The 12,426-nt window shown below is 41.3% G+C and overlaps 1 protein-coding gene across 3 annotated transcripts in view; it reads left to right on the top strand.

Annotated features, from left to right (window-relative positions):
• The first annotated feature begins 97 nt into the window (after positions 1 to 97).
• The window catches only part of ZNF654 (zinc finger protein 654), a 37,271-nt gene continuing 24,942 nt past the window's right edge, over positions 98 to 12,426 (top strand). Inside the window, exons 1-2 of one of the 3 annotated variants that reach the window (XM_075034073.1) lie at positions 98 to 272; positions 11,891 to 12,036. In XM_075034073.1, the coding sequence (XP_074890174.1) occupies positions 141 to 272; positions 11,891 to 12,036 (278 nt within the window). In that variant the 5' untranslated portion in view covers positions 98 to 140. Of the gene's footprint in view, positions 273 to 11,890; positions 12,041 to 12,426 lie in introns of those variants that run through there. The other 2 variants (XM_075034075.1, XM_075034074.1) reach the window with 2 other exon arrangements.

Genomic DNA, 12,426 nt, shown 5'->3' with positions numbered 1-12,426 from the left:
GGCACGGCGGCCGGCCCAATCGGAGCGCGGCGGGTGGGCGTGGCCGGACGTGAGGCGGCGGGCAGGGGGGGCGCTCCTTCCGGCGTGGCGGGGCGGGGGCAGGGGGGGGCGCTCGGTACGCGCAGGGCGGCCGGAGCAGCATGGCGGAAGACGAGAGCGATCAGGAGTCGGAGCGGCTCAGCGAGGAGCTGGAGGCGCTGGTGACGCCGGGTCCCCCCGCCGGCCTGCCGGCCCTCCTCAACAGCCAGTATTACTGCCGCCGCTTCTGCCAGGTGAGCGCCGCCCCGCCCCCCCGGCCCGCTCCTCGCCCCTCCCCCCCCGCGGGCGGGCGCGGGGCGCGGCGGCGATCGGGACCCCCGCTCCCCCCCCAACCACCCGCTCCGGGCTGCCGGGGCCGCCGCCCCGCCGCTCCCCGGCGGCCCCGGGGTCAGCGCCGGGGCAGGGCTGGGGGAGCTCAGCGGGGGAGGGGCCCGGCCCTCCCCGCTCCGCTCCGGTCGGCGCCCGGCTCTCGGGGCGGGGAAGGGGAGCGCAGGCGACGCCTCTCGGTCGGCGGGGGGCGGCCGGGGTGCGGGCGCTGAGGGCCCGCCGGGGGAGGCCGGGCGGCCTGCGTGGGGGAGGGGAGGGAAGGCGCCTGACCGGCGGGGGGGCGGGCGAGGAAGGGCGGGGGGCGGCGGAGGCGGGGGGGCGGCGCCCGGTCCGGCCCGGCCCGGCCTGGCCCGGCCCGGCCGCTGCTGGGAGGCTCGGCCGGTTCTGGGCCTGTGGGACGCGGACACGTGCGGTGGCGGCGGTTCTGGGGGCAAACCAGTTGCGGGAGGCTTTGCCCGGGCTGGGGAGTTGGGCGGGGGGCGGAGGGGAGAGAGGGAGGGAGGGAAGGAAGAAGGGCCTCGGAAACAGTTCCCATAACGGTGGCTAAATTAGACCGGGGCAGTATTATTGGTTTTTGGTTTTTTTTTTTCTCCTCCCCCTCTCTTTGGAAAGCAGCGTTTCCTCAGGCGGCCCTGGAATTTTTGTGCTCTTCGCAACCTCTTTCTGTATGCCTTGCGAAGTAACAAGCAACAACAGGTTGCTTTTCCTAGTTGCTTTCATCAGCAGGTGTTGATGAAACATTAGTTAGGCTGGGTAGATTTCAGACGTGCTGCTTGCTCTTTTTCCAAAACGCAGTCTAGAGGGTTTTTGTGTGGAATTACTTCACTTCATCCACTTCTTGGCTGTGTACCTCACCACTGCAATTGTTTTCTTCCATTTAAATAAATGCCTTTCTGTGTCCTTGTTTTGTTCTTCCTGTTTTAACATCCAGTGAAACTTCTGTTGGAAATATTATTTACTCTAATGCGTGTTTAAAATCATCTCAGGTAGCATACTGCTCAAAAAGTCCACAGGTTGCTGCTTGGTTTCATCGATCCTTTTATGTTTTCTTCTGCTTAGTGATCTGTCTAAACTTAGTACATGTGAAAAAGATTGTGAAGCCATTAAAAGGAGAAGTGAATGGTTTTGGAAGTATGGCATAAACTACAGTTGTAAGAAATCACAACCGTATTTGGTTACGTTGGCAGGTTGGAAAGACATCTGCCTCTGCTGAATGCTGAGAGTTTTATCTTAAATTTTTCTAGCTGCACTTGCTGTGTGTGTGTGTTGAATTCCTTGTGTTAAGGAGGAAGTGCGGGCAGCGATAGCTTCATCTACTAATGCCAAGCCTGTTTCCCTGGCAAAGCTAGGACTTAGTAGTGAACAGAAGAGGATGAGACCAGGGAAGGAATTTTCCTATAAAATAGTTATATTGCAGTTATTACTGGTAGAGTATCTAAATCACTTGACCTTGACTTCTCCTGCAGTTTCTTTTGTGTAGAAAGATTGCCAAGCCCTCTCCCCTACTTTGTTTTGCTTCGAGTTTGTGAACTCTCCACATGGGCAGCCAGTGCTCTCAGTATATATAGCGCTTTGTTTCTTTTCTCTTAAATTTTATTTTTAACAGCGCATAGTTTAAATAATCCTGATGAAGGTGAGTTAGTATAATAACACTTTGTCGCCAGGGATATTTTTTTGTTGTTTTAATTTGGCCTGATGTGTGATCTGCAGTCGTGTGCTCACTCAGAATATAATCTCCTGTGGTTTTTTTTTTAAGCATGTTTTTTAGTAATGGATTCTTCTGCTGATTTAACTATATAAATACAATCTCTTCACTGGTGTTAGTGTACTGGTGTGAAGAGCAAGTAGCTGTGGTGATGTTTGTGGTTTGACAACAAATGAAGCTGTGCATGCTCCACATTAGCTCCTTTACCCTTGTGAGATTGACAGTGGTGTAATTTTACTGGTCTATATATATCTGTACATACAGAGGGCTGATAGGCCCTCAGCCTATTTAATAAGTGATGCAGTGTATTTATATTTCTTCTTCAGAAAGTATTATGAAGTTTAGGCCATCTCTTTCTCATAACATTTGTTGTAAAACAAAACTTCTCACTTAAATACTGTCTTGCTTTATTAGATTTGGCTTCTTCCCCCCACCCCCCCAGATATGTCTTCTTTTTTAGTGCAGTTTTTTTCCTTTGGCTCTAGTTTTTGTTGGAGCCTGTTGCTTTGTACTTTTCTATCCAGATCTTCTGAAGGTCATATTTGGCTGTTCTGCAGATCAAGCCTCTCCACCTTATTCCACTCTGCACTGATAACACAATTTTGCTTGTCTTAATGGTTATTTGGCACTTCTAAATGTCCTAATTTGCCTCCTCCTATGTTCCTGGTTTTGTGTTGAAAGTTGAACAGCAGTTATAGAAGTAGTTGCTTAGCAATAATAGCATGAGTTTGAACTACCCAAAAGAAACATTTTTATTTTCAGAATAACAACCTATTAAAATATGTGGCTGTGCTTCAATCATGGTGATGAAGCTTGGTGTCAGCTGAAAAGAATATTGTTTAGGTTGCTTATAGTTGCGCTACTGTGCGAAGTATGCGCACATCCACATCTCGCAGTAAGAGCTACAGGAAAAGTGAAGCAAGGTGTAAAGCCTTTTCGGTCTGTAGAGCCATTTTCTGTAGATAGAAGCAAAGACCTCTTCACTGATCTTAAAGAGAGTGCCTTATACCTTGAAAAGCATTGGCATGCACATGTCTTTCATCCTTGAAATATGTTAGAAAGGTAAAATATTGCTGTAAACAGCCAGATTCAGTACTCTTGAGGCCTGGAGTATTGCAGCTGAACTTCACTTTCAAGTAGTAGATTAAGGAACAGTTACAAGAGATGACTGGATTATCAGTGCATTTTCCTTAAACGTATGTGTAATCACAGTTTAATGATACAAAATGAAGTCAGAATGTGGAGTCTCTAAACCCTTGTGTAGCTTCTGGGATCTCTTTTTTTTTGTTTTGTAGGTGTGCATGGTCATACAGAGTCATTACAGCCTAAATCTTCCAAGGAAGAGTGGAATAAAGTGTTTTCTTAGATTGTTACTTGAGATTGATGACATGGGAAAAAACAAAACCCAAGATTTCTGTAGTTGGGAATGAAAAGAGACAGTTGGAAGATAAGTGCCCAGCTTATGCATCTCACCAGCTGCTTCTGTGTTACTTTCTAAAAATTGCTGATCTGGCATTTCTTCTTATTTGTGAAGTTCATCGTGTTTTGAAACTACTTAGACGCTGGGAAAAGCAAGTCTACTGTTCCCACCTTTGGCAAGCAAAAGAACAAGGCGCCTGTAACTACTTTGTAGGTTTAAAGAAATTTGAAAGGTGGTACCTGGCAGGAAACCCCCTCAGTCTAAACGTTTGGAGGAGCTTCATGACTTTCAACTTGTTACATGCAGAACTTGAAATTCTTTCATGAGATTCCTCTGGGACCAGAGCCACTGAGAGGTTCCTGTGTGAGTGAAATACAAGTGATGAAGGGCAGAGAAAATAGTGTAGATGGTTACGTTTTTTGGTATGAGTGTGGAGGGAGTACTTCTATAATTAGAAGGCTGCATTTCCACATTTACTTGATTTGAAAACAGACCTTAACAGCGAGCTGGAAAATGAATATAGCTCACTTTGTTGCACTTGAGGTGGGTATAGTTTTTATCAGCTGGCTTGGAATTGCATTTTCTCTTCCGAATCTTTTCTTCTAACATTAAGTGCTATCAAAATACTACAAGTTACTCCCAGCATTTCTGTAGTTGTCCACATGGCTGCATAACTGTACTAGATGTTATTTTATGTTGTTCTGTACTGACTAAAATAAACACAAGGTGAGTCTGATCTAAAGTAACAGGGTAATACCGTGAAGTGTAAACACTACTCGATCTGCTCTTACCGCGGCATCAGCTTACGGCCTTCCAGTAGGATCCGACTTCCTGAAATAAAGATTACCTGGTTTGCTTACGTTAATTGGTGGTATCTTGAGTCACGGCTGGAGAAATAATTCTTGGGTTTATAAAATCAAAAGCTAAGAAATAGAATTTAGTAACGCACTAGAGAAGATAGTGTTTCTTGGATTTATTTTAGTAGACAAAAAAAAATACAGGGGTGTATGACTTAACTGTTGTCTGTCTTGCTATGTGGGGATGAAGGCAGAAAAATATACGTCTTGAATGTTTATTCTTCTGAATTTGGGTTTAATACATTTTCACACTTTTTGTGATGTGCTTAAATTTGAAAGTACTTGCTTTTGATGTGTACTTTGAACTTTGAGTCAATAGTTGTTAAGCTGCTTTTATATTTTATAAAAAACAAACAAACAAAAAACCAACAAAAAAAACCAAAACCAAACCTTTAAGTTATGCTAGACTTCTATTTTATTATGTTTTGGACCTTTGGGATCCATATTTGATCTCCATACACTATTTTAAAGTTTAGCTACAGAAATCTTGCTCACATGAGTAGTAGTAGTGCAAAGGGATCTCCTCTGTTTCTTTGAAGTTTATTTCTTTGAAAAGGTAGAATTTGTAATTTTTAACCACCTGTTTTCTCTTGTAATGATTTGTGGTGTTCTAGGGTTTTTTTGTATCTTCCTGAATAAATATGCTTTATACTTGTTAACAGCTCAAATTTTGAGAGCACAGTTGAAAGTCACATTTGACTTATTTGACTGACATTTTTCGGGTTGTTTTTAATGTGTGACATTGCTAGTTATGTGAAAGCTTGTAAAGGGCAAACCATACATTGCAGTAACTAAATTTACCTGTGTATCAAAGAATACTATAACTACTTGAAACGGTTTAAATTTAAAAATTAACTTGTCATTGTGTTCTCTGTTTACTGGATCTTTTTTCCATGTTTGGCTGGTGAAAACAAGCATATTCAATTTGCTACTTAGCAGTTTAGTATTACGCTGCTCAAGATTCAAGTGAAGTTTGGGTTTAAAAGGAAATACTTACAACACAGCTGGGGCAAGCACCGGGTTGTGTTTACTCCCAAGCTGAATGCAAAGTGTGAGCATTCAGTTCTGCTGACGATTACCTGTGTGGAAGGAAGGGTGTCCTGGGTTAGGTGTTTGCACTCTTTTCTCTGACACTTGATGGGAAATCTGATACGCCACTATCGTGCAAGACTTGGTTGTGGTATATGTAGTGCACATGGCTGTTTTCAGTCAGCTTCTTGGGAGAATTCACAATAGTAGTTGATTTGCAACCTCTTTATTTGCAGATGGGTCGGCCAAAGGACTCGGTCTTCAGTGCTTTTGTTTTGTCATTAACGTTATATAGTCTTTTCTTATTCACATACTGGCTTCTCCTCAGCTTTTGTGCCTGCTCTCCTTTTAGCTTTACCCTGAGAAATTATCTCCCTGTTTTAAAAGTAGGATTACCAAGTTAGTATTTTAAAAAAGGAAACATTGCACGAATGTACAAGTACCTTGTATACTTCTCATGATCTTTGTAACGTTTTTCTCCTTCCAATTTGGAACTTTTCTGTTTCACGCTCTCAAACTTCTTTGTATTGCTACTTCTCCAATTTTGAATGCCTTGTCTCAAAGTTTAGCTTTGTATGAAAATTAGCTTTTGAGTTTTGCTTGGAAAAGTTATATCAAGATTGTAACTTAGAAAGGAGTTGCAGGGATTTATACCTGAAAAGAAGGATCTCCATTGAATGATGCTTGTGTAGCATAGTCTGTCTGATAGCCTTGCTAAGTGGGCTTCTTTAAGTTATAAGCAGCACACTTATTGCAGTAGGTAATGCAAAAATGAAAAAGTTAAGTCCTTTTGGGTAGTAGTTGTTCAGATGAGGGAAAGAAGTAATTGTACTTTTTACTTGAAATGCATCTTAAGTCGTATTTTACTAATATCACTGGTGATCTGGACATATGCATTCATGTGAGTGTTCACAAGATTGTCAGTTCTCTCTATGATCAAAACAATTCTTTAAATTAGTTGACTTTCACTCTGGGGGGAGCTAATCAAAAGGTGAGGAGGAATATTACTTCTTTCAATATAAATATTTATCTTTCAGTCATAAAAGTCTTACACAGGCACTTTTACTACAATGCTACAAGTAGCCCAATACTGCTTTTCTAGGATTAATACAGTTTTCATTGTGGCACAAGTGGCAGACTGTAAACATGTATGGAAATGGGCTCTTTGGGTAGCTAAATGTAATGGGTGTATGGAACCCAGTCTTAGATACTGTTCTTGCCTCAAACAGGCTGAGGAAATGGATGAGATTTCGGTAATTAAGGGTGGGGGGAAGCATTTAGCTTTAGGAGTAGAGCTTTGGCAGAAACTTGTCTCATAGGATGTGTCATGCTGTTGCTGGGTGATGTTTTTTCTTTTGCCAGAAGTGTGATTATGTTTGGTTACTCCTTATGTAATATTCACATGTGAATTGCAGCAAAGCCATTGCTAACATCCTGGGGTTTTTTTTTTTCGTAGTTAGCACCATATAAAACCATTTTTAACTTGTATCTGTTAAGTAGTGTTTTGTGTCATCTTAAGATCTTCTACTCTCTAATTAGATAATGGAATCCTTTTTTGTAAGGACACAGTTAGCTCGTTTATATGCGGAAACAAAACAAAATGCTCCTCATCCACTAAATAGGTTAAAAAGACAGTAAAAAAGGTGTGATTATTTCTTCTGGTGTTTCTAGGTGGAATAAATTTAGTGTTACTCAAGTTCTCTTGTAGAACTGAACTTTGGTATCCAAGCTGCTCTGGTACTTCTACTGAACAGGCAACTATGGTAGGCATTGCTTTTAATTATGGTGTTTAATTTTCAGGAAACTTTTTTTTTTTTTTAACGTGCCCCTTTTTTGCTTGGCATTTTAAATCCTTTTTGGTTTGTTCTATTCTGTGACAACCACTATATTTGCTTATTATGATAAATGTCAACCACTATATTTGCCAACTAGCTTTCTTTTTCTGAAAACTATGAACAGAAGTACTCACAGAACTGTTGTGTTTTTAATCCTGTGGTGACTTCCTTTACTGTTAAATCTCACAAAAAGTTATGGGAGTAACTTAATTTAAAATCCTAGTCATGACAAAACTTTAAAATTGGTGGGATTTATTTCTTTTTAGTTTCTTTTTTTCGTTGTGGGGAGGGATGTGAAAACCTGTAGCAACTTCAGGCCTAGCACTGCATAAAACATTTGTTTCTTGTGTCCTACGTATTTGTAAATCTAGTTATTTGCAATGTTATTTCTCTTAAGTGTTACTACTACCTTCATGTTTTTGGGTTAGTTGCTTTAGCTGTGTGCTTAGAAACTGCTTATAGGAGACTGATAAGTCTGGTCTTGATATTGCACTTAACAGGACACACCTGAATCATGGATTTTCCTCTGAGTTACTCAGACATACTAAAGAAGGGGAGGTAGTGTATTGGTGTGGGAGAAAGCGGGGGTTGAACTTGGGCGTCGGTTCAGAAAGGTGCTCCAGCCTCCCCTTCAGTATCTGTATCTGCACTGAATGAGAAAGGGAAGACAAAAGGCCGCCCAGTCTCCTCATGAATGGTAGTAATTTAAAAGGTAAAGACAGACTGGGGAATGATGCATGGAGAGTGTAAGTACATAAAAATTGCACCCTAACATAATTCTTGAAGGGAATTGTTGCAGAAAGTCACATAAAAATGTCACCTCCCTTCTGGTTTTCTGCACTGTGTATTGGACAAGGAACAGGCCGCTTTGTTTTGACAATGTTATGTGCTTTGTGTTTGGCTGACTTCATTATATTGAAATTAATGTGCTTGTTAAAAATTTGCTGATAAACATAAACTTTAAATAAAGCATTTAGGACTCAAGCAGCATAATCTGTCTGATTTTCTGAAGTGCTCTGATGACACAACTTCAGAACATGAGGGTGAACATATGCATGTCCCCTTGAAAAATGTCAGAAGTGGTAAAGTTTTGGGGGTTCTTTGTTTGTTTTGGGGGTTCTTTTTGGTATAAACCTTTACCTGTGTTCTTGTTTACAGCCTTGTTTCAGAGCATGGCATATTGAGTGTGTTAGTTTCTATTAGAGAAAAAGCTATTCTGTGAGATCACTTAAAAACAGGCATTGAAGTATACATAGAATTGTAAACCAAACATACGTTATTTCCACCTGTACCCCCCTGACCCCCCAATATAGAATGATATTTTTTGCAAGTCTGCTGAGAATTGACCAATTTTAGACTACTTTTTTTTTCCCTGGGACTGACAAATGCATGGTTTCAGGTACCCATGCTCAGAAAAAAGTATGCTATTCATATTCTTCCTGACCAGTTTGGGGTGGGGGGAGCTATTGCTGTGAGTCTTCTGTGGATACATTTGAGTCTTCCTTTCTGTGCTGCCTCTGGTACTTCTGTGGTGGGGTGGCAAGCCGGTTCAGAGAGCTGATGCAGACAGTGACTGTTGGCTTTTTGGGGGAGAGGAGGCTATTTATTCTCTGCCACTTAGGTCCTGAACTAGCTTGCTTTGGGTTCAGATGAGCACTGTAGGTGCAGCAAGGGCAACTAATAGGACTGTATAGGACTTTATAAAGTGTGGGCAGTAGGACTGCACCTTTCAGAGAGTTGTTGTATTGCTCTTGAATGCTGATTATTTGCAGAAGCAATACACTGACATTAGGACCAGAATCTTACCAAAAGTTCATATATGCCTAACCAAAGAGTGAGATGAGCAAATACAGTAACTTTCCCCTCTTGCTATTTTCAGTTCAGCTAAGTTACTGCAGTTAGTAACTTTTGGTGGATATCTTTATCAGCTCATGCAGCCTCTTTCAACTCATGTCGCCATTCAGCATCCACAGCATCCTTTTAGTAAGGAGCTCCACAGCTTAAGTGCACACTGTGTGAAGAACTACGTCCTGTAATTTATTTTGATCCTGCTTGCCAACCTTGTTTGGTGTCCCCCCCTGCACTTGTCATTTTTTTACAACCTAAAGTGTTTCAGTTAGCTGCATTGATCCTTATGTGAAATTTATTTTGCTACTTAGCATTTCTTGCTTTCCGTCAAAGCTTTTGTTAGGCCTACTGTATTTATTCTCTTTTGAGATAGGATTGGGCAGATAGCAAACCAGCATGCAATTTTATACATGTGGGGATGTGCTATGGTTTTGAGCAGTTAACACTCTGCTTAGTTTTATCTTAATACTCTCCTAATACTTAATTTGCTTTCTTGGCCATTGTGATGAGCATTGAGGTGATGTGTCATTAAAACATCTACCATACCAACACAGTCTTGTTCTTGGGTGGTAATTGCCAGTGTGAAGGCCATCATATTACATGTTTGGATTGTTTTGTTCCCCAAGTACAGTTGCACACTTGTCTATGCTGAATTTCATCACTCACTGTCATAAATCCTTTCTACAGTTCTTTACGGTTAGCACTTTATGCTACAAAGAAAAAAAACTATCACCACAAAATGTTGTCTTATTGCTTGAAATCCTTTATGAACGTATCTGTACTGTGCCTCTTGGGTCAAGGTGTTGTGAAACATCATAGTGGGAACTGACATGTTCCCATGGCTGTTTTATTTCTACCTTTGACCATTTGGAGGCTAAAACCACTGAAAGACGTTCATTCTCTCCATCTGCTGTGTTTCTCCTAAGGCTTTTGTGTTTTCCTATACAAGGGACCTTGTTAAACGTATTTCAGAGAACTCACAATAGATGTGTGAGGCAGTACTGTTTTATAAAGTGTTTGTTCTTCCTTGTAAGAGGAAGAGTGTTTATCTACAAGTCTGCTAATTCTCTTCCAGTTGACCTAGGTGTGTGCTGCATTAAGCTAACAGATTTTCAAACAGGAATTATGAAAATAAATTTGGTGGAAAGTCAAAATCTACTTACAAAATATAAATCAGTCACAGCTGTTGTTGGTGAGAAGAAAAAGTTACTGGTCCCATTATCAGTTACTGCTTTGCTTTGGAGCAGCTATAACCAAACTGTCAGAAATGGGACACCGGCCTGTTCATGTTCCAGAGCCTTAAACAAAGTTAGGCACGTAGCTTTGGAACTACAAATGTAGGCCACTTAACCTGATTTATAAGCCCTTTAGTTAGTTCATGGGGAATTAGACAAATCTGAGTGGGATTCAGACTTTTAAGTCAAAAAGAAATCCTGAAGAGGGATAGATCTGATTTTGGTTTAGTCTATGCTTTGTTGGCCAGCCTGGCTCTTGAGATAGGTGGCCAGGTGTAACTGGGATTGGCACTTCATAGCTTTCTTGAAGCCGGTTATTTATTTGTCTCTTCCATATGCTATGGAGTGCTTTAGCTTTCTCTTTTCAACATGGCTGATGACACCGTGTTTCCCCACCTGCTTCTCACTTTCTCGGGGTGTAGATGATGTCAGTTAGGTTTCCTCAGCTGGAGAAGAGTGCCCTAGGCCCTGAAGTGCAGCTAGTCCACCCTTCTGCTTATACAGAAGCTGTGCTGTTATGATGAAAAAATAAGGCAAGTGAGCAAAGGGATCCTGGCTGTAGTGCAATCAGATAAGCTATGAGCCAGAGCATGGAAGAAATGCGGTTTTCAGTCTCGTGACTTATATGCAGTATTCTAAGCTGTCATAGCTGTTGATTAAAGGAGACATGACCCAAAGCCTCCCAAAGGAGACAAGACCCTTGGCCTTCTACTTGCTGGGGGACTGCAGCATAACGACTAGACTGTCACAGAATTGGTGGGTGCCTTTACGGACATCTGTTTTATTGCTATGCTTTGTGCTGAACTCAGTGCTCTGTGTTTTATATATGGAGTGCTCTAAATGGACTGGGCCTTTCAGAGGACTTCAGTGTAGGGATACCTGTGTAGAAATATCAGATGGTGCTGGTTTATTGAGCCTCCCAATGTGGGCATAGGCAGTGCCAGAAATTTGCATTTATTAACGCAAACAAGATTGACTGGTTGACCAGGCCAGGATTTTTCTCCATGTTCTCCATCAAAACACCTATTTTTCACCTTCATATTTCTCTAAATAGTGTTGCAGTTCCATAACTATGGATCTGGGCATAACTGGCCTTGGTTCCATCATACAGATAAAAAAGGTCAAACTTACTTGATCAGATAAGAAAGGGTGACTGGTATGTTTGTGCCTTTCTCTGCTGACATAAAGGCTAGAAGAGCACAATCTAGTTGTTCCCCTCTTTGAAACTTTTAGAATGGAATCTCTGGATATTGTTTTAGACTCTCTAATTTGTATCCTCTTGCAAAAGAAAAACTTGTGTTTAAATGCAGAGTGTAGTATCTACTGTGATACTATGTAAAAATAAAGTACTTCCTGCCTTACCCTATGCAGAGAATAGTTGAAGGTCCTTTGTGGTCTATCTTTTATAATTTAGGTCATAAAGTTTCTATTTTTTTGGTTTGATAACATAAAATGGTCAGGTTTTTTGGTTACAAATCCTACTTCTGAGGGAGAAGGAGGGAGATAAAGCAGGTATTGTATTAACTACTTATTATTTCTGACTAAAGAGAGTGTTTTCCATTGTAATACATAAATTTCAATGTTTTTGTCGTTAGGTTGTTGAAGACTATGCTGGAAGATGGCAGGTTCCTTTGCCTCAGCTTCAGGTGCTTCAGACGGCACTCTGTTGTTTCACGTCTGCCTGTGTATCATTCCCAGCTGAATGTGAGCACGTACAATACGTATTGAGTAGCCTAGCTTTGTAAGTACATTTTTTTTTTTAATTACTTCCTTTACATTATAGACTATCTGTGTTACTTATTATAATAGCAGTAGGGTCTCAGAGATCCTCAGAGCTTTTAAGAGTGGTTTTACCAGTGATGTAGCTACATGGAACCAAGAATTACTAACTGAGGATACAAAAGCTAGAATTTAGTTTAGTCTTTTTATGTTCTTGTTGAATATTCAAGTTGGGTATTGCAATGTTGTGTCATAAGGGCTTCTGACAAAATGAGTAATCTAAAGAAATAAGTGATCACCATGCAGACTTCTTTTTGGAAAATCTTACTTGGAGTATTTGAAGACCAACCTTTCACAGTACATAGTTATAAATAAGTTTTTACTGTTCTGCCTCTAGCAATGTGATAAAGTA

This window comes from Buteo buteo, chromosome 8, assembly GCF_964188355.1.
Source record: "Buteo buteo chromosome 8, bButBut1.hap1.1, whole genome shotgun sequence".
Lineage (NCBI taxonomy): Eukaryota > Metazoa > Chordata > Aves > Accipitriformes > Accipitridae > Buteo > Buteo buteo.
The sequence above is the reverse complement of the archived record's forward strand: the minus strand, read 5'-3'. Positions and strand labels throughout refer to the sequence as shown.